This window comes from Oncorhynchus masou, chromosome 24 (genome assembly GCF_036934945.1).
Source record: "Oncorhynchus masou masou isolate Uvic2021 chromosome 24, UVic_Omas_1.1, whole genome shotgun sequence".
Lineage (NCBI taxonomy): Eukaryota > Metazoa > Chordata > Actinopteri > Salmoniformes > Salmonidae > Oncorhynchus > Oncorhynchus masou.
The window spans coordinates 82,509,088-82,533,606 of record NC_088235.1 but is presented as its reverse complement, the minus strand read 5'-3'; the positions used below and the strand labels follow the sequence as shown (position 1 = coordinate 82,533,606).

The 24,519-nt window shown below is 46.1% G+C and overlaps 3 protein-coding genes across 3 annotated transcripts in view; 2 read left to right on the top strand and 1 right to left on the bottom strand.

The window, feature by feature from the left end:
• Positions 1–4,910, top strand: part of LOC135512829 (procollagen galactosyltransferase 2-like) — a 44,260-nt gene extending 39,350 nt beyond the window's left edge. The window contains exon 12 of the mRNA XM_064935257.1: positions 2,018–4,910. Coding sequence (XP_064791329.1) covers positions 2,018–2,297 — 280 coding nt within the window. The 3' untranslated portion in view covers positions 2,298–4,910. The remainder of the gene's footprint in view (positions 1–2,017) is intronic.
• Positions 4,911–6,666: 1,756 nt separating this feature from the next.
• Positions 6,667–9,742, bottom strand: LOC135511462 (putative C->U-editing enzyme APOBEC-4). Its single transcript, XM_064932963.1, has 3 exons — positions 9,583–9,742; positions 7,519–7,787; positions 6,667–7,420 (listed from the first exon to the last, which is right to left on the bottom strand). Exons 1-3 carry the CDS (start codon positions 9,712–9,714, stop codon positions 6,667–6,669), a joined length of 1,155 nt encoding a protein of 384 aa, XP_064789035.1. The 5' UTR covers positions 9,715–9,742.
• A 2,510-nt stretch (positions 9,743–12,252) lies between these two features.
• The window catches only part of rgl1 (ral guanine nucleotide dissociation stimulator-like 1), a 37,712-nt gene continuing 25,445 nt past the window's right edge, over positions 12,253–24,519 (top strand). The window contains exon 1 of the mRNA XM_064935255.1: positions 12,253–12,866. Coding sequence (XP_064791327.1) covers positions 12,711–12,866 — 156 coding nt within the window. The 5' untranslated portion in view covers positions 12,253–12,710. The remainder of the gene's footprint in view (positions 12,867–24,519) is intronic.

The window sequence follows — 24,519 nt, the reverse complement described above, 5'->3', positions numbered from 1 at the left end:
TCAAAAATAAACATATCCAGGTGTTAGAATGGCCAAGTCAAAGTCCAGACCTGAATCCAATCGAGAATCTGTGGAAAGAACTGAAAACTACTGTTCACAAATGCTCTCCATCCAACCTCACTGAGCTCGAGCTGTTTTGCAAGGAGGAATGGGGAAAAATTTCAGTCTCTCGATGTGCAAAACTGATAGAGACATACCCCAAGCGACTTACAGCTGTAATCGCAACAAAAGGTGGCGCTACAAAGTATTAACTTAAGGGGGCTGAATAATTTTGCACGCCCAATTTTTCAGTTTTTGATTTGTTAAAAAAGTTTGAAATATCCAATAAATGTCGTTCCACTTCATGATTGTGTCCCACTTGTTGTTGATTCTTCACAAAAAAATACAGTTTTATATCTTTATGTTTGAAGCCTGAAATGTGGCAAAAGGTCGCAAAGTTCAAGGGGCCGAAAACTTTCGCAAAGCACTGTATATGGGGCTTTGGTGACAAAACAGATGGCACTGTGATAGACTGCATCCAATTTTCTGAGTAGAGTGTTGAAGGCTACTTTGTAAATAGCATCGCCGAAGTCGAGGATCGGTAGGATAGTCAGTTTTACGAGGGTGTGTTTGGCAGCAGGAGTGAAGGAGGCTTTGTTGCGAAATAACAAGTCGATTCTAGATTTAACTTTGGATTAGAGATGCTTAATGTGAGTCTGGAAGGAGAGTTTACAGTCTAGCCAGACACCTAGGTATTTATAGTTGTCCACATATTCTAAGTCAGAACCATCCAGAGTATTGATGCTAGTCGGGCGGGCGGTGTGGGCAGCGATCGGTTGAAGAGCATGCATTTCATTTTACTAGCGTTTAAGAGCAGTTGGAGGCTATGGAAGGAGTGTTGTATGGTGTTGAAGCTCGTTTGGAGGTTGTTAACACAATGTCCAAAGAAGGGGCCAGATGTATACAGAATGGTGCCTTCTGTGTAGAGGTGGATCAGAGAATCACCAGCAGCAAGAGCAACATCATTGATGTATACAGAGAAAAGAGTCGGCCCGAGAATGGAACCCTGTGGCACCCCCAGAGACTGCCAGAGGTCCGGACAACAGGCCCTTCGATTTGACACGCTGACCTCTATCTGAGAAGTAGTTAGTGAACCAGGCGAGGCAGTCATTAGAGAAACCAAGGCTGTTGAGTCTGCCGATAAGAATGCGGTGATTGACAGAGTCAAAAGCCTTGGCCAGGTCGATGAAGACGGCTGCACAGTACTGTCTTTTATCGATGGCGGTTATGATATCGTTTAGGACCTTGAGCGTGGCTGAGGTGCACCCGTGACCAGCTCGGAAACCAGTTGCTGCGGGGAGTGCAGAGCTGGTGCAGAGCTGTTGGCCGGGTTTGGGGTAGCCAGATGGAAAGCATGGCCAGCCGTAGAGAAATACTTTTTGAAATTCTCGATAATCGTGGATTTATCAGTGGTGACAGTGTTTCCTAGTCTCAGTGCAGTAGGCAGCTGGGAGGAGGTACTCTTATTCTCCATGGACTTTAGTGTCCCAAAACCTTTTGGAATTAGTGCTGCAGGATGCAAACTTCTGTTTGAAAAAGCTAGCCTTTGCTTTCCTGTATGACTGTGTATATTGGTTCCTGACTTCCCTGAAAAGTTGCATATCACGGGGACTATTCGAAGCTAGTGCAGTATGCCACAGAGTGTTCTTGTGCTGGTCAGGGGCAGTCAGGTCTGGAGTGAACCAAGGGCTATGTCTGTTCTTAGTTCTATATTTTGATGATGACATGTTAAAGTGTTTTTTCAAGATACTGGAATAATCCGTCTATCACTCTCTGGCTCTGCCAGGTTCCATGATCAACTTTTAACAGGTGGTGCTGAATTACCATATATAAGCCTCTCCTTCTCTCCCTGTATCATTCTGCATGGTGCACGAAATGCACTTTGATGACAGATGACTATGTCTTCCTCCCTCCTTCTATGTGTGAGACTCTCTGATGTGTTAATGAACCCTTCTGTCTTTCCGCTTCTCTCCGTCAGTTCTGACTTCATGTCTCACTTTGAGCCTCGGGACCTGAAGGCCTTCTCTGTGGAGCCCCTCCTCCTGTACCCCACCCACTACACGGGCGAGCCGGGCTACGTGAGTGACACGGAGACCTCCACCATCTGGGACGACGAGGCCACCGCCACCGACTGGGACCGCCTGCACCAGCACGCCAGGAAGACAGAGCAGCAAGGCCGCATCCACACCGTGGCTCAGAACAGTGTGACGGGAGACTCACCTCCGCCTGCCGCCCGCTCCACACGTGATGAACTCTGAGAAGGAAGAGAGAGAGACTTGTAGACGTGCTTTTGCACGGACACACACATGGACATACACATGGACACACAAGGACATACACATTCACACACTCATGCGCATGCACGCACGCATGCACTCTCTCTCTCTCACACTCACACATACACACACACACACACACACACACACACGCACACACACACACACACCCAACTGGATACACAGTCAACTACTCTGCTCAGTGCGTTTTCTCATTGGCTATCTGCTGTCTACTAGCATATTAGCAGGCTGAGATGTTAATCCCATTGGATGCCTGATGAGGGGTGGAGTGGTCTGTGCACTGAGAAAGTGGGCCCAGGACCTCAGATGTATTTATTTCCCTTGCGTTCTACAGTCTGACACACACACACACACACACACACACACACACACACACCCCAAACACATACACACATACACAGTCAGAGAGAGACCTTGAAGAGACTCAGAGAGAAGGACTGGGGGGACCTGAACACCCACACCATGCAGGGACGATGTGAGAGAGACAGAGACTGGACGACCTGAGACTGCAACATGCGGAAGACAGATATTGTTGTTTGCAGTACAGAGATAAAACTCACAAACCAATGTTTATTGTATTGTTAAAAAAGGATGATTATTGTAATTTAAAAATAACATGTGGTTTATGGGCAGCCCAGGGAATAAAGGAATCTTACAGCTGTCTGGAATGACGTGGTGTGTGTGTGCGCTTGTGTGCATGCAGGCTGGTGTTTGTGTTTTTCCATGATCGCAAGTATACCCAGGAGTGCTGTCAGTTGCTATGATGTCATATCACTGTCACTACCAGACACACTCAACACGTGTACGTACACACTCAAACACACATGCAAGAGCGCACACACACACTGTCACAATCATTTGCCATTTGATTCTTTGTAAGAAGCATGTCAGGACAGAGATGATGGAGGACAGTGTTCCCCTGAGACAGTCAGCCTGTGAACCTGTAGATACTGTTGTAGCAGTCAGCAGACTGGCCCTGTTACACACAGATCAGACTACACTCATCTGGCTTTACACTGAGCTGAGCTCAACCTGGCATTTCATCTAACTGGAATGGTGGTGCTACAAATCTGTGTTTTCATTCACTCTGCAGTTTGTTTGTTTGATTCGGCCATATCTCCTGCTATCATCTCTGTTATGGCTACAGGGTTTGAAACGACTATGGTGTAAGGGTTTGGCCGTGTATTGCTGTTATTTCAATTGTATCACTAACCCAAACTACTGCACTGTTCCCACGACCTTGTCATGTCGACCTTACTGTCTGTAGCATAGACACAGCTTTGGTCAACGGCGACATTTCACTCAAGAACATGACTCATGCACAGTAAATGGCCACAGTTTTTCGGGCCCCAGTCATAGTCAAAGCATGTGCACTGTATGCATGTACAGGTAGACACTCCGCTTAGTATTCAGTACACTATGTTCTATCCCATGGTGTGCACCGTGTTCAGGTTATAGGAAATTCCTCTCTGGGTTTTACTGTTCCCGTTCGTAGAATCAGTCATTGAGGCTCAGACCTGCATGGGGAACAGAGGAAGGGAGAGAGAGAAGAGGAGAAACTGTCCAGAACGGAGGATTTTACGAGACACATGAGTTCCATAAAGAGACAGGCAGGTTGGATATGGAGAAGTCTGCCTCTGAGCCCTGAATACTTCTACTGCTGGACAGGAGGATGATAAGGAGGAGGCCACAGTAACCTACAGCACCATATCAGAACCACACCTCTAACCATACACGAACAGTAGCTAGCTATTATAAGAGCCCAGTGTGGTGTTTGTTTGCCTGAGTGATTTAACTAACTGTGATAATACCTGTGAACATGTTGATATTCTGTCTTGTCTGTGTTGACATTGTCCCTGAGTCTCAATCTCCTTCTGTTGAATTAGAAAGAGGCAATGTCGCCACCTGCTGGTCATGAGCAGGTGTTGAATTTGGAATTCAGATGTGGAGGAGCAGCCCCATTTGACAGGTTAGAGTTAGGGTTGAGCCATGTTGACTGTTATCCGCCATGTCTCTCCACACTTTCCTCTTGTCCTATGCCCACACCCTGGCTCAACTCTAACCCTAACCCTGGTTTATAAGGCCAGAGGGGGTGTAGCATATGGCCAATATACAACGGCTGAGGGCTGTTCTTATGGATACCACAGCTGTTAGCTGTGGTATATCGCCCATATACCACAAACCTCTGAGGTGCCTTATTGCTATTATTAACTGGTTACCAACATAATTAGAGCAGTAAAAACTTTTTTTTTGTCATACCCGTGGTATACGGTCTGATATACCACGTCTTGCAGCCAATCATCATTCAAGGCTGGAAACACCCAGTTTATAATGTACTTTTGATCCTACTTTTTATCTGGCTATGAGTGATAATGCAAATGTCATTGATTAGAGTTATTACCTGAACACAAAGGACAACCAGCCAGGGGATACCGATGGTACAGAAGGGGAATGTCTGACTAAATCAACAACGGCTTGGCTCATTTAGTAGGAGTCCCCTTTTCATTCAATGACCAATGACCATAGAGTACAAGGTTGAATTCTGTTTATTAAAATACTTTGGTTCACTCTCAAGCTGTAGTTATAAAGTACTGTCAGGCAGCACACGTGAAGATACTCATCCCAAAGACACAGTAATCCATACACAAATGTTTTATTTTTACCTTTATTTTACTAGGCAAGTCAGTTAAGAACAAATTCATATTTTCAATGGCAGCCTAGGAACAGCGGATTAAATGCCTGTTCAGGGGCAGAAGGACAGATTTGTACCTTGTCAGCTTGGGGATTCGAACTTGCAACCTTTCGGTTACTAGTCCAACGCTCTAACCACTAGGCTACCCTGCCGCCCCGCACACACACACACACACACACCCACCCCCCCCCCCCCACACACACACACACACACACACACACACACACACACACACACACACACACACACACACACACACACACACACACACACACACACACACACACACACACACACACACACACACACACACACACACACACACATACAAGCAGATAGACGGCCACAGAGGACGTAAGATAGAGAGGTGCAGAGCGGCACTGCAGCTGTTAGTGTGAGTCAGTAGTTCAGCACTGCAGCTGGAGAGGGAGCACGACGGGAGAGATAGTGTGTGATTGCTGTACTGTGTGTGAGTGTGAAAGCAAGAGATAAAGCTGGGGCCGAGTGATTTGCTGCTGCTGCTGGACAGAGGCTGAGGCATCGTGGAGATGAATGTGTCAAACGACAGTAGACGACAGAACAGACACATGACGGAGTGCGAGAAAATGAAGAGAGCATATCTTTAAGAGATTTCCCTCCATCTTTCTCTCTCTCTTTCTGTCCTCCTCCTCTATGCAGCAGAGCAGACGATGCTAGTGTCTCTCTAATGGAGGGATTCTGCACACGCACTCAGGTAGGAAATACTGCTGACCTCACACACTGAGTTATTACCTTTCTCTGTGCATCACTTCATTCCTATTTTGTTTAATATCCCCACCAAATGACTTCATAGTTTAGTTTGGAGTGGGCAGGGTATGGTTGTAATGAGATTGGTAGATTTGAAATATTAATGTGTTTAGCTTTATAAATAATATGTTTGTATGGGGAGTTGGAGAACTGGCCTGTCTGCTTTTCTACATACTTGAGCTGCATTTGTTTGTACATATGTGAGGGTGTGTGTGCAGTATGCGTACATGTACAGTACTTTAGGGGGGTGGCAGGGGGAGTGCAGAGAGTGATAAAGTACACCTAACATCAATTTGCTCAGATGAAGTCTGCAATATTCATCAGTCCCAGTCTGTTCTGGCACATGCTTTCCCCTGTTCTCCTCGTTTCCCCCTTTCCACTTCTCTCTACTCTGTCACTTCCCTTCCATTCTTTCTTTCTCTCTCTTTCTATTTGTTTCCCCTGTGCTGCACCCCACCCGCCCCTCTCTCTTTCTCTCTCTCTCTCTGTTTGTTTGTCCGGCTATAGGCTGCAGTGCTGAGCTAGGCTGGGTAGGGATGGGTCTGTGTAGTATTCTCCAGTGTGCTCCAGGCCCCTGTGCCCCTCTGAGCATCAGACTCACGCACACATGCAGAGTCCTCCCACCTCTCACCATCCTGTCCTCTAGCCTCTAGCGCAGTGCCAAAACAGGGTGCATCTACATGGGTAGGCAGACAGGTATTCAGGCAAGTACACACTCACAGCAAACACAAACAGAGTATACGGAGCACACAATGCAAAACACAGCTGGCATCAACTCCATTCACTATTGTTGGTTAAATATTATACACATGACAGTTTCATTTTTGAGAGTTGTGTTGTGACTCCCCTGCACTATGTTCTTCTGGATCTTCCTCTTTTCAAGTCTCTGTGCTGGGACTGACTGACTGCTGTTGGCACTTCCTTCTCTACCTCCCGGTCGCCCAGGCAGCCACAGAGCGAGCAGGGGGAGAAGAACCCAGGGGAAGAGGGAGGAGATTGGGGTTGACCCCTCCAAGGTGCAGGCATCCTGGCATGTCTGACCACATTGATAGGGTGAAGATAGGCTGGGAAGGGGGCATTAACTACCCTAGATTGGGGTGTGGAGATGTGCATGGATGTGTTCAGGTGTGGGGGAGAGAGCAGGGTGAGCGCTTGGGGAGTGTGGGTTCTCTCCACAGGCTCTGTGTATGTCCTCAGTGGGAGGTCCAAAAAGGCAGGGCCTATGCCTGTAATAGCTGATATCTGAATTGCATTAACCCTGTCCGCCTCTACCCTCTCAGGCAGCAGGGGGAGCTGTAGGGCCGACGGTGGGACATCTCTAACAAAACACCTTAGCAGATGCCCCCAAGCAGCTCCAGAGATGAGGCTGAGGGTGAGTCGAGGCCAGAGGGCAGCCAGGCTGCGGAGGCCTGTTTGGTTGTCCAGACTGTGGGTCTGGCTGGGGGCTGTGTGGTAGAGCTGGGAGAAGAGCAGATCCAGGCGCACCCATGGATAGTGCAGCAAGAAGGAGATCAGGGTCTGGGAACACTCCTGGCACGGCGTGTAGTTACAGTACAGTATGATGTAGCTCACTTCCTCACACAAATCTAGTACTGAGGACAAGTAGCTGGGGAGGGACACACAAGAGCCTTGCAGTAAATGCATACAATATCGACATTGCTACACAGTTTGCATTGAGAGTATGAGTGACAAACTCTGACTCACCCCTGATGGTCAAACAGCAGGGGCTCAGGGTGTTGACCTTGTGCAAGACAGTTGCTAGCCTGGCCCCTCTTGACTAAGGTCCCACTGGAGCCCCATAGCTCATAGAACAGCCGCAGGGCCCTGGCCCCCGAGGGCCCCATGGGAAAGCCAAATGCTTCACAGAACTGGGAGTAGGACACGGCTGCCTCTGCCCCTGTCAGGATGTGTTGGGGACACTGAGGGCAGTCAGGAGATCTGGATGCTGCCTGATGGTCACTCATCACACTGACCTGCAGGGGGCAGTACACACAGACACAGTGAAAATATTCCAGGTAAACAAGTGTTGTACACGGGAACATCATGTTCACCACTTTACCAAAATATATGCACAACTAAATGTGTGGGAACTGCAGGGCATATCTATTGCAGTGTGTCTGTTGAGAGACAAATGTATTCTATGTAAATGGTCATTGTTATTCACCAAAGGAAAAAAATATTTTTCTTTAAGATGTATTGAGCTGCTGAGAGTCATATAGCTGATTATTATTACGTAAGATGTGATATTCTTGTGTAACAGGGTGAAATGAGTCAGTTATGCCAGAGGAGAGGAGAGACTGGGCTCTTGACTCAGTTGATTCGTGATGAGTAACAGCTTCACTGGAAGGAAAGTAGAGACGTCTCCACAGAGTAAACATGACCCCATTGGCCCCATGTGGGTATTTGCTGGGCAAGGTGGACACAGACTAGCCCACATAAGCCCAAAACAGACCTGCCTACAACAGCCCAACACGGTCCACACCAGCCCAACACAGGCCAGCCCACGCCAAGCCCAACACAGGATAGCCCACATCAATCACACATCAGCAAAACACAGGCTAGCCCACACTAGCACAACAGGGGCGAGACCACACTAAGCCCAGCATAAGCTAGCCACCACCAAACCCAGCTAGAAGAGGGGGCTCGTTAGAATATTTGGGGGTATGGTGTGCACACAGGCCTTTTTCTGCAACCGTTACTGAGAGTATCGTTTCAGTTTAAGTGTTCTGTTGTGTGGTGCCCATGTTTTTTATCTTGTACACCATGAAGTCTTTAAAAAAAGTGCTTGTGACATACAGTACCAAACATTTGGACACACCTACTTATTCAAGAGTTTTTCTTTATTTGTACTATCTTCTACATTGTAGAATAATAGTGAAGACACATTAGTGAAGACATCAAAACTATGAAATAACACATCATGTAGTAACCAAAAAGCAAAACAAAATATAGTTTATATTTGAGAAATCTTCAAAGTATCCACCCTTTGCCTTGATGACAGCTTTGCACACTCTTGGCATTCTCTCAACCAGCTTCACCTGGAATGTTTTTCCAACCGTCTTGAAGGAGTTCCCACATATGCTGAGCACTTGTTGTTTTCCTTCACTCTGCGGTCCAACTCATCCCAAACTATATCAATTGGGTTGAGGTCGGGTGAGTGTGGAGGACAGGTCATCTGATGCAGCACTTCATCACTCTCCTCTTGGTCAAACAGCCTGGAGGTGTGTTGGGTCATTGTCCTGTTGAAAAACAAATGATAGTCCCACTAAGCCCAAACCAGATGGGATGGCATGTTGCTGCAGAAAGCTGTGGTAGCCATGCTGTATGCCTTGAATTCTAAATAAATCACTGACAGTGTCACCAGCAAAGCACCCCTCGCCATCATACCTCCTCCTCCATGCTTCATGGTGGGAACCACACATGCGGAGATCATCCGTTCACCTACATGGCAGTTGGAACAAAAAATCTGAAATTTGGACTCATCAGACCGAAGGACAGATTTCCACCAGTCTAATGTCCATTGCTTGTGTATCTCGGCCCAAGCAAGTCTCTTCTTAACAGTTTCTCTTGTAAAAATAGCAGAGTAGTGTTTTGCTGAGCTTGGAGGATAAGTGTACCTGGCCTTACTTGGGAACCCAGTGGTGCAGATCTGTTATTTACAAAACAAAATGGCAGGAAAGCAGTGGGTAGAGTAAAAGATAAGAGAAATTAAATGGAGAGAAGGAAATACTATTGGTTTCTAAGAAACACAGTTGCTTCTTCTCTTACTGTCTTTTTGTCTGCCTCCATCCTGTTTTCTCCTCTTGTTCCGTCACTGATCCAGAGATAGTGTAGGCTCTGTGTCGCACTGGCCCCTCTGTGTGTCTGGTAATGTGCAACACTTCCTTCAGTCTTTGTCATCCACAGCTCTTCAGACAGTCACTGTGTAGTCATGTCAAGAAGTGTTTTGTTTTCTGCACGGCCCTGGCCGTACCACGCACCATGGTAACAATCACGGTGGCCACTCAAGGGCACTGGAGTGTGTTGTGTAAAGAGTTACTGTTGGGAAGGACACCCTAAATACTGTATTTGTCTCTGCTTATACAAAGCTGCATAAGTAATATGATTTTGGCATGGCAAAGACTCTGAGTAATGACATCAGACGAGGAAATTTGAGATGTTTTTGCTCTCTGTCGCACAAGATCCATGTGAAATGGTAATATGATACAACAACAAAAAGTGTTTATTTTACTTCTCTGGTATTTCATTTGGGTTGTATACTCATAAGATACACTGCTGTGAGTTGTGTCAGCAATATCTGCTGTGTGTACTGCGTGTGAGTGTATTGCGTGTGAGCTGTGTTGTGAGACTTGTGGGTCTCGCTTTCCCCAGCTGTGTAAAATTATGTAGGCTACACTGAGAGAGAGAGAGAGAGAGAATTGACAGGAAAGAGAGAAAGAGATAGCGGGAAAGAGAGTAAGTATTGGAGTGTTTTGCTTTTTCTGGGGGGAAAGAGTGGAAGAGGGGACTGAACAACAGAAAAAGGAAACGAGGGAGGGGAGAGGAAGAGAGGGGGGGTGCCAGTTCACTAGAAGTCCAGAAGAAATCTGACTTTAGGAGCGACCAGGCTGACACTGCATTCTGTTCACTCACTATTCCTTCCTCTGTCATCTCATTCATGCAAAAACACATTGAACTCTGGCCACACTTGGGTTGATTCACGCTCATTGGGTGTGTCAACGTGTGTTCGGTAGAATGTACAACCCCTGTCATGTTACCACCAGTACTCTGAAATCAAATGGCAATAACTGTCATGGCCGTCGAAAGAAGTGGACCAAAGTGCAGCGTGTTGAGCATACATTTTCCTTTTATTTAAAATGTCCCCCACAAAACAACAAACGAAGAAACAGTGAAGCTTACAGGGCTATAGTGCCACTAACAAAAGTCAACTACCCACACTGAAAGGAGGGAAAAAGGGCTACCTAAGTATGATTCCCAATCAGAGACAACGATAGACAGCTGTCCCTGATTGAGAACCATACCCGGCCAAAACATAGAAATAAAGAAACATAGAAAACAAAACATAGAATGCCCACCCCACATCACACCCTGACCTAACCAAATAGAGAAGTAAAACGTCTCTCTAAGGTCAGGGCATGACAATAACACTACAAGGATAGTCCAACTTCAATTATCCAGAGGTTACAGTTACTGTGCTTCAGTGAAGTTGATGTTATAGGGGATGAGGTTAAACTAGCTAGCTAGGCTTTACCTCCACTACATGGTAGTGGTAGAATGGATATGTCAGATTTCACCAGATTGCATGTGAGTGTGTATGTGGTTGAGTTAGGAAACCGTTACTAACTAGGTCAGTGAGTGAATTAGTGATGACTTGTGTGTGTACAGTATTTAGAGGGCTGCTCCGGATGTATTGATGTTTCTACAGTGGCTGCTGATTCACCTGAGGACAGGATGTTAGGCTTGAATCCAAAGCTTTGGCAGCAATCGGAAGCAACTTTCCTCACCCTGTAGCCTATTCACTGTTGCAACCAGGCATGGCGGTCTGAGTGTAGGCCTGCGTGTGTGTGTGTGTGTGTGTGTGTGTGTGTGTGTGTGTGTGTGTGTGTGTGTGTGTGTGTGTGTGTGTGTGTTGTGTGCGTGTGTGTGTGTGTGTGTGTGTGTGTGTGTGTGTGTGTGTGTGTGTGTGTGTGTGTGTGTGAGCGGTGCCTGGTCCCAGATAATCCTCCTCAGCAACGGCTGCGTTTTACACATGACTGACTCTCTTCCCTACTGCACACTCTCTCTCTCTCTCACACACACACACACACACACACACACACACACACACACACACACACACACACACACACACACACACACACACGCACACGCACACGCACATGCACAGACACACACTCTTCTCTCTTTCTCTCTCAGTCCCTATTAAATCCTATTCTCCAACGTTATCCATTTATGACGATTTGAACCTTGCTTCCAGTCTCAAAGGGCATCATCTGCCACTTTTTGTTGGGTGTTGGTTAACACACCAGTAGAATTAGTAACTGCTGAAACACATAGCTGTTAGGGTTGTACTGTTACTCTCAGATCTCTGGGACAACCCAGACCTCTACCATACTTTAACATGATCTGTGTTACTTTTCTCATAATGGCTGTGGCTATGGAGCTTAGTGGTTTGAGTGGTGTATTAATTTTGGCTCAGGTACCACATAAATTAGGCCATCCAAGTTAACATCATGGAAAACATCCATTAGAATATATTGGAAATCCTGACATCCTCCTTCCATAACATCAACCTCCCTTCTCTCTTTTCCCGTCTTTCATCCACATTTTTAGTCACTGGATAGTTAAGGGGCTTATCCTAAGCTCCTCCCACTCTTGGCTGAGACAGAGTGAGCGAGGGAGAGAAGGAGAGATAGACAATAGAATTTAATCACTCATTTGGTCAGAGCTGGTAGGCTACAACCAAGCTCCACACACACACCGAGAGGGGAAAAGAGAGAGAAGGGGTGAGTTTAAAGGAGAAGAGAAAGAGGAAACGGTGTCTGTTGGAGAGGAAGGCTCATTCACACCTCCAGGAACATAGCGAAGAGGGAATTGCAAGACCAGAGACACAGCAACCTAGACTGGGAGCAGGAGGACAGACCAGCCTACTGAACCACATATGGAGAGAATATAACAGAGAATAAAACCTGAGCCCTTGGGGTACAGAAGACCAGTGACAACAGCAACTCTGAGCCAGTGGATCCACAACAACATTCTACCACCCTGATCCAGACACTGAGAAACCAGAGACCCAGAGATCCAGAGGAAGCCCCAACAGCACCCTCGCACTGCCTTCCAGAGTAGAATATGTCCTGCCAGCCCAGCCAACCCTGCCGCTGAGCCGCTGGGGCACCATGATATCCCACTACCCCCTGGCCATCCTGCTGCCCTGGCCCCCCGGTCCCCACGGACACTGCTCCGACATGGAGGCCTCTCTGCTGGATGGGGAGGGAGGGGTGGCCCTGCAGAGGTACCAGGCTCGATCACCAGAGAGCAGCCCCCGACACTGGGTCAGTCACTACCGGTGTGTGTGTGTGTGTGTGTGTGTGTGTGTGTGTGTGTGTGTGTGTGTGTGTGTGTGTGTGTGTGTGTGTGTGTGTGTGTGTGTGTGTGTGTGTGTGTGTCTCTGTGTGTCTCTGTCTATGGACTATGGTGGATAGTCTTTAATGTTAGGGAAACATTGTTTCACACTTTCTGCTGTGTCCTTCCAGTTTGATGGACTGGTCTTCTCATCTGAAGTGGGTCTATACACTTTCCTGCTCTGTCTCTCTGTCTGAGTTGTCTCTGTGTTCAATCTCTCAGGGATGCTGTGTTCAGGTCTGCAGGGCCAAATTCAAGGAGATATGTTTTGGTAGTTTCATTGTTGGGCTGAGGTGTGAGAGAGACACTGTACAAAGGGATTCAGGAAATTGACAGAAAAGTAGACGATGGCAGACCATTCAATGTCCAAAGTCTTTAGTGTACTAGAAGGAACAGTCCAATGTGATTGTGTTCAGTAGTGAAGGCAGATGGCAGACAGACAGGGGGACAGCTCTACCTTCACAGAGAAGTGTGACCTGTACTTCTGCTGAGCTCTGTTTATTCCTCAAAGATCAATCTGTGTGGTTGTGGTGATTCTGAGGAAACAGAGGAGGGAAAGAGGGGAGGAGAAGGAGGGGGTTGTTGTTGAGCGGGAAGCGAAGCCTCGTCTCTAGCCCCTGTCAGCAGTTCTGCTGCACAGAAGCATGTAGGTAGTGCTGACCACTGGTAACACGCGGTCGCTCTCTCTGACTACTCCTGACCGCTACTGACCTGCTGGTCATCCATCTATTCAGGGAACCTGCATCACTGCTGCCTTCCACACAATTTAAGTTCCAACTACCAAGAAGTGGTTACATCAGAGTCTATCAGCAATATAGCTGGAACATGAACCATGGTTGTGTTTACATATGATGTACTATCAGTGTGTGTTTATAGAGAGGTAATAACAGTTTATTAACCATGTCACTTTGAGTGTTTGCATGAGAGAGATGTTTTGTGTACCTATTTGAGCCCTGAATCTTTTGAATCTGGCATTCACCTAAACATTGTTGATGTGGTATCTAAGAATAGAGGTGTTTGGGTGGTCTGTGTATGTTTAACCAATGAAATGTAGATACGGCAACTATTAGTAGGTCTGTGGCTCAGTACTAAAGTACATAGTGTTGATATGGTGAATATGGATATAATCTGAATGGAGGTCTGTGTGTGCTCAGTGGATATAAAGTGTGACATTGTGAATGTTTATGATGGTCCTCCCCTGGTCCTCTTATCTGACATCCTGGCTGACGTCTCTTCCTGACTCGCTGGACAGTTTCCGCTCATTGTTTCCCGGACAGAAAGGCCAGACCGGACGGCAGGCCTCTCCCACTGACCACTGCTCACACAGATTCCAAACATACATATTCCAAACATACATATTCCAAACACACAGATTTGTGATTTCACACAAAATAATAATACACACACACAGATTTTGTGTACATACGCACATGTACACAATCACAGTGTGTAGGCTAATAGGTCTCAGCTCGTTTTGGCATTGACACACCAAACAATGAGTCTGTGTGTGTTAAATGCAGTCTGAATCGTGCTTGTTTGATTGTTTGTCAGAGAATGACCAACCTCCCTGTACTCTGATGGCACACTATGTTTCCCTATATTAGACTCTTTCCTCTCTATCTATTCACACTATGTTTCCCTATATTAGACTCTTTCCTCTCTATCTATTCACACTATGTTTCCCTATATTAGACTCTCTCCTCTCTATCTATTCACACTATGTTTCCCTATATTAGACTCTTTCCTCTCTATCTATTCACACTATGTTTCCCTATATTAGACTCTCTCCTCTCTATCTATTCACACTATGTTTCCCTATATTAGACTCTCTCCTCCACTGTGGACCCATCCGAGGACACCCCCGGACAGGGCCAAACAGGAAGGATATAACCCCACCCACTTCGCAAAGCACAGCCCCACACCACTAGAGGGATATCTTCAACCATATCTTCAACCACCAACTTACCATCCTGAGATCTATGGCACAACCCAAGGGGGCACCAACCCAGACAGGATGACCACAATGTCACACATGTTTCCCTATAAGACTCTGCTCCTCCCTATCTATTCACACTATGTTTCCCTATATTAGACTCTCTCCTCCCCTATCTATTCCTATGCTTCCCTATATTAGGCTTCCCTATATTAGACTCTCTCCTCCCTATCTATTCAAATCAAATCAAATCAAATCAAATTTATTTATATAGCACTTCGTACATCAGCTGATATCTCAAAGTGCTGTACAGAAACCCAGCCTAAACCCCCAAACAGCAAGCAATGCAGGTGTAGAAGCACGGTGGCTAGGAAAAACTCCCTAGAAAGGCCAAAACCTAGGAAGAAACCTAGCGAGGAACCAGGCTATGTGGGGTGGCCAGTCCTCTTCTGGCTGTGCCGGGTGGAGATTATAACAGAACATGGCCAAGATGTTCAAATGTTCATAAATGACCAGCATGGTCGAATAATAATAAGGCAGAACAGTTGAAACTGGAGCAGCAGCACGGCCAGGTGGACTGGGGACAGCAAGGAGTCATCATGTCAGGTAGTCCTGGGGCATGGTCCTAGGGCTCAGGTCCTCCGAGAGAGAGAAAGAAAGAGAGAAGGAGAGAATTAGAGAACGCACACTTAGATTCACACAGGACACCGAATAGGACAGGAGAGGTACTCCAGATATAACAAACTGACCCTAGCCCCCCGACACATAAACTACTGCAGCATAAATACTGGAGGCTGAGACAGGAGGGGTCAGGAGACACTGTGGACCCATCCGAGGACACCCCCGGACAGGGCCAAACAGGAAGGATATAACCCCACCCACTTCGCCAAAGCACAGCCCCCACACCACTAGAGGGATATCTTCAACCATATCTTCAACCACCAACTTACCATCCTGAGACAAGGCTGAGTATAGCCCACAAAGATCTCCGCCATGGCACAACCCAAGGGGGGGCACCAACCCAGACAGGATGACCACAATGTCACACTATGTTTCCCTATATTAGACTCTCTCCTCCCTATCTATTCACACTATGTTTCCCTATATTAGACTCTCTCCTCCCTATCTATTCACACTATGCTTCCCTATATTAGACTCTCTCCTCCCTATCTATTCACACTATGCTTCCCTATATTAGACTCTCTCCTCCCTATCTATTCACACTATGCTTCCCTATATTGGTTCCGGTGGAGCCAGTGATGATAACTCCAGTCTCTCCTCCCTATCTATTGGAATGTCACAGGTGCATTTAGTATTACATTTTTTTCCTCCTGTTAGTGGTTACAAGAGAAAAGTTGCTCCAATTTTAGAGACTACAGTTACATAACTGTTATGCCTGTTATGCATTTATGTCCAGTAGAACTTTGAGACTTTGACAGTTCTGCTCCCTTTGCTTGTGAAGCATTGTTTTCCCTCCCTCCCCCTCCTCCTTTCTTCTCCTCTTCTTAATGATCGGTTACGAAACCAGGCCAGCCATAAAGTAAAGCAGTGTTTGAACTAATGTGTTTTAATGGCGCTGTTATGTGGTCCTGTGGTCTGTGGATGATGGCCTCCAGGTTCAAAGTGCAGGTCAGAAAGAGAGAATGCTGAGGTGTCCTTATTCAATGTTACTGGGGACTTAGAGCCTCATAAAGACAGATAGAGCTGCCTCCTAGATCCTAGCTCCTGGCTCCTGTCTCCTGGAAGATGATACTGTGATCTGTTTTTCCACTCACAGCCACAGAGAGTGTAGCAGAGCTGTTTGGTGATAAAGCACACAGCTCAATAAACTAGAATGCAGGCAATATTCAGCAAAACCCAATGACTGGTAATAAACCAAGCAGGGCCATTCGATAGTGGGCCATTGAAATAGCAGAAGCAATAGCAGACCACGAGAGTAAATCCACAATGATGATGTGGTTTCCAAGGAAAAATAGAAAAGCTGACCAAGCAGTCCTCCTTCCCGTTTTTGTCTTATTTTCTTTTCTTTTCTTTTTATGTGACGTTCAAATGTTTCCTTTCTAGCTAACCTTTCATTTCTTGACAGTCATGTGCCATTATGACACGACAAGGGAGTTGGGTTTGTTATGGAGTGATTTATTATGACACAGAGGAGGACTGAGGTTGTCTGTAAAAACACTGCCATTCAACAAACCTCCCATTGCGACAGTCTGGGGAAGGAAACTGACACTTGATTGTCCTAAATAGAACTGTGTTTTTTTGTTGACCCAAAAGTACAGAAAAAGGCTGACTCCTCCAGTCACATAATTTACGGGGCCGAACCAATTGTTCTATTATGTGTTTTTTTCACGTTATTTGTAACTTATTGTGTACATAATGTTTCTGCCACCGTATCTTACGGGCCAATAAAGAGCTTCTGGACATCAGAAAAGCGATCACTCACCTCGGATTAGACTAAGATTTTTTCTTCAACGAGCAGGACATACAGGATGTACACCCGACAAGGCCGAAATCCCTGTCATTGGCAAGAGAGAGACAGCAGGTACAGAGCAGGTACAGACACATGGCGGGTGCCTTGTAAGGATACGGTGGCGGTGAGTGGGAAATCTGCCTTTACCATCAGTATTACTTGCCAACGTACAATCATTGGACAATAAATTAGACGAGGTACGATCACGAATATCCTACCAACGGGACATCAAAAACTGTAATATTTTATGTTTCACCGAATTATTGCTGAATGACGACATAGATATTTAGCTGGTGGGATATACGCTGCACCGGCAAGAAAGAATAGCACACTCCGGTATGACGAGGAGAGCGGTCTGTGCATATTTGTAAACAATAGCCACTCACCCAGAGGTGGCGCTCCTAGTGGCCAGGGACTTTAATGCAGGGAAACTTAAATCCGTTTTACCTCATTTCTATCAGCATGTTAAATGCACAACCAGAGGGAAAATAAATTATAGACCACCTTTACTCCAAACACAGAGACGTGTACAAAGGTCTCCCTTGCCCTGAATTTGGCAAATCTGTCCATAATTATATCTTCCTGATTCTTGCTTACAAGCAAAAAATGAAAGCAGGAAGCACCAGTGACTTGGTCTATAAAAAAGTGGCTAGATGAAGCAGATACTAAACTGCAGGACTGTTTTGCTAGCACAGACTGGAATATGTTTTGGGACTGTTTATAGCCTCGCTACTGTTATATCCTCGCTATTGTATTTAGCCTCGCTACTGTTATATCCTCGCTATTGTATATAGCCTCGCTACTGTTATAGCCTCGCTACTGTATTTAGCCTCGCTACTGTATTTAGCCTCGCTACTGTTATAGTCTCGCTACTGTATTTAACCTTGTTACTGTTATATCCTCGCTACTCTATATAGCCTCGCTACTGTATTTAGCCTCGCTACTGTTATATCCTCGCTACTCTATATAGTCTCGCTACTGTTATATCCTCGCTACTCTATATAGCCTCACTCCTGTATTTAACCTCACTACTGTTATAGCCTCGCTACTGTATTTAACCTCGCTACTGTTATATCCTCGCTACTGTATTTAACCTCACTACTGTTATAGCCTTGCTACTGTATTTAACCTCGCTACTGTTATAGCCTCACTACCGTATTTAACCTCGCTACTGTTATAGCCTCGCGACTGTATTTAACCTCGCTACTGTTATAGCCTCGCGACTGTATTTAACCTCGCTACTGTTATAGCCTCGCTACTGTTATAGCCTCACTACTGTTATAGCCTCACTACTGTATTTAACCTCGCTACTGTTATAGCCTCGCTGCTGTATATAGCCTCGCTACTGTTATAGCCTCGCGACTGTATATAGCCTCGCTACTGTATATAGCCTTGCTACTGTTATAGCCTCGCTGCTGTATATAGCCTCGCTACTGTATATAGCCTTGCTACTGTTATAGCCTCGCTGCTGTATATAGCCTCGCTACTGTTATAGCCTTGCGACTGTATATAGCCTCGCTACTGTATATAGCCTTGCTACTGTTATAGCCTCGCGACTGTATTTAACCTCGCTACTGTATATAGCCTCGCTACTGTTATAGCCTCGCTACTGTTATAGCCTTGCTACTGTTATAGCCTCACTACTGTATTTAACCTCACTACTGTTATAGCCTTGCTACTGTTATAGCCTCACTACTGTATTTAATCTCGCTACTCCTATATAGCCTCGCTACTGTATTTAACCTCGCTACTCCTATATAGCCTCGCTACTCCTATATAGCCTCGCTGCTGTTATTTTTCACTGTCTTTTTACTGTTTTTTATTTCTTTACTTATCTATTGTTCACCTAATACCTTTGTTTTACTTAAAGATTGCACTGTTGGTTAGGGCTTGTAATTCACTGTAAGCATTTCACTGTAAGGTCTACACCTGTTGTATTCGGCGCATGTGACAAATACACTTTGATTTGATTTGGTATATTGCAGACCCATTTACCAAATAAAAAGTACACCTCTTTGTTGGCATCCTATTAATTTCACACTCTTGGGGAGCATCTTGCAAGTCTAGCTAGCTGCTCCATGGTTCATACTGTATTATGGGTCCTGGATTAATTGTAGCATAGAGAAGTTGTGAAGAGTCATTAGTCAGGCTATTGTCCCTGTCATCCTCCAGTCCAGGCCTGGGCATCACACATCATACCAGAGGATCAGATCACTCAACTGGGGCAGAAACTCATCAGACCATAGGGGCACACGGCAATATGGTGCCCCCCTACTGGGTAACACAATTCTGAGTGGTTTTGATAGTGTAGCAGCTGTGTGTGCATGTGTGGGAGGGGGGGGGGGTCGATGTTGATCACACATTTGGATGGGCTTCAGGCTGCGGATGATAGTGGTACAGTGGCTGTGGGCTATGTAAGCACACTAACCTTTTTAAATCTAATAGATGCACTAAATCATGCACACACACACAAAACCTGGACTGCACACCACAAAAACCCCAGCCCCTGGCAGCTTGTGCAATAGGACTGTGGTAAACAATGTGAGCCCCCTCCCCTCCCCACAACAGCCCAGCCTGATCCCAGTCATGTGTCCCAGCTTACTGCGTGTTCTGCCTGAGCAGGCAGAGTGTGTGTGAGAGTGTGTGTGTGTGTGTGTGTGTGTGTGTGTGTGTGTGTGTGTGTGTGTGTGTGTGTGTGTGTGTGTGTGTGTGTGTGTGTGTGTGTGTGTGTGTGTGTGTGTGTGTGTGTGTGTGTGTGTGTGTGTGTGTGTGTGTGTGTGTGTGTGTGTTGAGGAGAGGGTAGAGAGGGGGCCGATGTCCAAGTGGGCAGTGCAGGGTGGTGTACTCAGGACAGTTATTAATATGAATGGTCAGGCAATCCGGCATGTCAGCATCTCACCCACTTGTAGTCTGAACCCTCAGGCCATAAAATGTTTGTAGATCTAGTATGTCCATTTCTAGGTTTTCAATATAGAACGGGTCAGTGGTTCTATGCATCCGTGGGTGTTTATCTCAGCAGAATTGTAGTGCTACAGAGGCTGTGAGAAACAGATGGCTCTGACTGTAACAGGAGGCCAGACAGGCAGACCCACACTTCTTAATTGGGGCTTATAGGCAGGGGGTCAGGGGTGGGGATGGAGGGCTACTGGGGATACCCCAAGTTACCGTAATGTCTATAAGACATGGCAGTACAGTGTGAGTCATCATAAAACACAGCCTAGAACTGAGGATTATCCTTGTTTTGGTGGCGAGGGCGGCTCAAGCCTATTGACCCCAGATGAACACTGTGGAACACTCCGGATCAGCCTGTAATATTGCCTCTCGGAAAGCTTTGGATAGGCCTATAAGTTGCCTTTAGGCACATATCTAGGATCAGCTTAGGCGGGGGGAAATGTAAAACTGACCTCAGTATCGAGGAGCAATTTCATCTTATTCTTTTCTGAGGCAGTTCTAGGATCAGTCTGTATAAGCCATGGTGTAATGTTGTCTGTGCTCCCAAAGACCTCTGTAAGACACTGCAGCCCCAGCTGGTGGCCATCCAGAGGGAGGGGAGGGGCTCTCAGTGTCTTAGTGGGGTTTACTGGCAGTGGTGATGATGTCATTCCTCTGGAGTCTGGCCGGTTGTATGAATCACTATGCTAATGAGGCCAGGAGGCAACTGATAGAGCCTCACACAGGGCCTCACAGGGTAACAATGGATCAGAGTCCTCTCCCTGACCGAGTCTGTAATACCTACTAGCTTCAAACAGACCACCATAGTCCCTGCGCCCAAGAAAGCAAAGGTAACCTGCCTAAATGATTACCCCCCCATAGCACTCACGTCAGTAGCTATTAAGTGCTTTGAAAGGCTGGTCATGGCTCACATCAACACCATCATGCCGGAAACCCTAGACCCACTCCAATTCGCATACCGCCCCAACAGATCCACAGATGACACAATCTCAATTGTACTCCACACTGCCCTTTCCCACCTGGACAAAAGGAATGCTGTTAATTGACTACAGCTCAGCGTACAACACCACAGTGCCCACAAAGCTCATCACTTAGCTAAAGACCCTGGGACTAAACACCTCCCTCTGCAACTGGATCCTGGACTTCCTGATGGGCAGGTAACAACACATATGCCACGCTGATCCTCAACACAGGGGTCCCTCAGGGGTGCGTGCTTAGTCCCCTCCTGTACTCCCTGTTCACCCACGATTTCATGGCCAAGCACGACTCCAACACCATCATTAAGTTTGCTGACTCAACAGTGGTAGGCCTGATCACCGACAATGATGAGACAGCCTATAGGGAGGAGGTCAGAGACCTGGCAGTGTGATGCCAGGACAACACCCTCTCCCTCAACGTGAGAAAGACAAAGGAGCTGATCGTGGACTATAGGGGTGCCAAGCTTCTTGCCATCCAGGACCTATATACTAGGCGGTGTCAGAGGAAGGCCCCAAAAATTTTATCACAGACTCCAGTCACCGGAATCATCGACTGTTCTCTCTGCTAAACAATTATGAATGAACTGTGTGTGTGTGTGTGTGTGTGTGTGTGTGTGTGTGTGTGTGTGTGTGTGTGTGTGTGTGTGTGTGTGTGTGTGTGTGTGTGTGTGTGTGTGTGTGTGTGTGTGTGTGTGTGTGTGTGTGTGTGTGTGTGTGTGTGTGTGTGTGTGTGTGTATGAGAAATGAATTTAAGCGGTACCGGAGCGCCAAGTCTACATTTACCCCCCCCGGGAAGTAGCCTCATTTTTAGTACATTATATTTAGTACATATTTTCTTAACTCTATTCATTGAACTGCATTGGTGGTTAAGTGCTTGTAAGTAAGCATTTCATGGTAAGGTCTACACCTGTTGTATTCGGAGCATGTGACAAATACAATATGATTTGATTTTGAGGAGGAAAGAGGAGGAGAGAAGAAGACGGGAGAGAAGGAGGGGAGAGAAAAATGAGAGGTGAGGCGAGAAACATGCACTACAGGGAGAGTGGGGGAGACGAGAAGAGGGGGGAAACATGCACTACAGGGAGAGTGGGGGAAACATGCACTACAGGGAGAGTGGGGGAGAAGAAGAGGGGGTAAACATGCACTACAGGGAGAGTGGGGGAGACGAGAAGAGGGGGGAAACATGCACTACAGGGAGAGTGGGGGAGACGAGAAGAGGGGGTAAACATGCACTACAGGGAGAGTGGGGGAGACGAGAAGAGGGTGTAAACATGGGAAAGGGGGACAACTTAAGAAGATAGGAAAATAGTGGAGAAACATGAGGGAGAGAGCGAAGGAGAGGGTAGAAACATGGAGGAGAGACATGAAGAGAGAAGAGGAACATGAGCAAGAGAGTGGAAACTGTAATCTGCATGATTGAGAGGTCACAACTGACTGTGCCCTTTTTAATTAAAAAAATGTATTTCACCTTAATTTAACCACATAAGATAGTTGAGAACAAGTTCTCATTTACAACTGCGACCTGGCCAAGATAAAGCAAAGCAGTGCGACACAAACAACAACACAGAGTTACACATTGAATAAACAAACGTACAGTCAATAACACAATAGAAAAAAAAGAACGTCTATATACAGTGTGTGCAAATGGCGTGAGGAGGTAAGGCAATAAATAGGCCATAGTAGTGAAGTAATTACAATGTAGCAAATTAACACTGGAGTGATAGATGAGCAGATGATGATGTGCAAGTAGAGATACTGGTGTGAAAAAGAGCAGAAAAGTAAATAAAAACAATATGGGGATGAGGTAGGTAGATTGGGTGGGCTATTTACAGATGGGCTATGTACAGCTGCAGCGATCGGTTAGCTGCTCAGACAGCTGATGTTTAAAGTTAGTGAGGGAAATATGTTGGTGTTGGGTTTTGTGGGTGATTGTCTCCTGTGTCAGTGTTTGTGCAACACGGGATTGTTTCGGTTTTAAACGGTTGTTGGTTTTTTGTCGTTTATTCATGTATAGTTTTCTTATTAAAAACAAGCATGAATATCAACCACGCTGCATTTTGGTCATCCTCTCCTTTGACGGAAGAATCCCGTTACAGGAGCATTTTACAAAGCTAGAAGATCATAAAGTCCTAAAAACAACCAACTCCTCTGGCGTTGTGGCTCCTGCACGTTGCATTGGCAAACCCAGCACTGATTCTGGATAAATTCACCATCTTACATCCAGTATATACCACTCCCTACTGGATAGTGTGGTTAAAACACAAACATACACACACACTGATCTGCATGCGCACACAGTGTAAATTACACACAGACACATATAGCAGGACACATGGCCCACCCACACACAGGCACAAAGTGTACCTGACATAACGTAGTCACAATAGTGGCAGTAGTAGTGGGAGTAGAGGCTATGGGGAAGTGATCCCTCCCTGTGTCTCACAGACAGACAGACAGACAGACTGGCATTGGACGCTGACAGGACCTTCCTAGTATTGCTTGTTATGCAATGATGCAATGACAGAGTTTCCACTGGAGTCTCTGGCTCTAACAGCTGCCAATACTTTAATAATGAGGATGAATCTTATTTTTTGCTCATATCAGGCTAATGAAAGGCCATCATTGTAAATAAGAATTTCTACCTAATTAACTGACTTGCCTAGTTAAATAAAGGTTCAACTTAAAATGTCCATCCAGCTTGATGTACAAAATATAATAATTATTCCTAAATTCCCTCTGAATTCCACTAATGACTCTGTTATTGTTGTGGCTTGATCTCTTCTGGCTTAAATGGCTTCTCCATGAGCTCCTGACCTTGCTGTGAACTCTTTATGACACACACACACACACACACACACACACACACACACACACACACACACACACACACACACACACACACACACACACACACACACACACACACACACACACACACACACACACACACACACACACACACACACACACACACACACACACAGCTCTGGCAACACCCACTAAACAGTACAGTACACTTTCTCTGACAATGACCTCTTGATCCTCTTCACTTAAACAGAGCAGCTTCAAACCATCCTGAATGGTCTGGCTGTCTTATCTGCAAAACTCTCTTGGCTCTGAGATGGATAATTAGATCCCTATAGTGCTCTACTGAGTGTCTCCTCTCTTCTCTTCTCTTCTCTCTGTAAGTGAGTGTTCTGATGCAATCTTGTCCCCTTGATGTAGAGTTGTATGGTTCTCCTGTCTTCTCC

Excerpts from the sequence above, each read along its gene's own strand:
- LOC135511462 (XM_064932963.1), bottom strand. The coding sequence starts at position 9,714 with ATGACAAAGACTGAAGGAAGTGTTGCACATTACCAGACACACAGAGGG. Across the intron at positions 7,788-9,582 it reads TGGAGGCAGACAAAAAGACA|GTCAGTGTGATGAGTGACCA; the intron begins GTAAGAGAAGAA and ends TGCCCCCTGCAG. Across the intron at positions 7,421-7,518 it reads CTGCTGTTTGACCATCAGGG|CTACTTGTCCTCAGTACTAG; the intron begins GTGAGTCAGAGT and ends GTCCCTCCCCAG.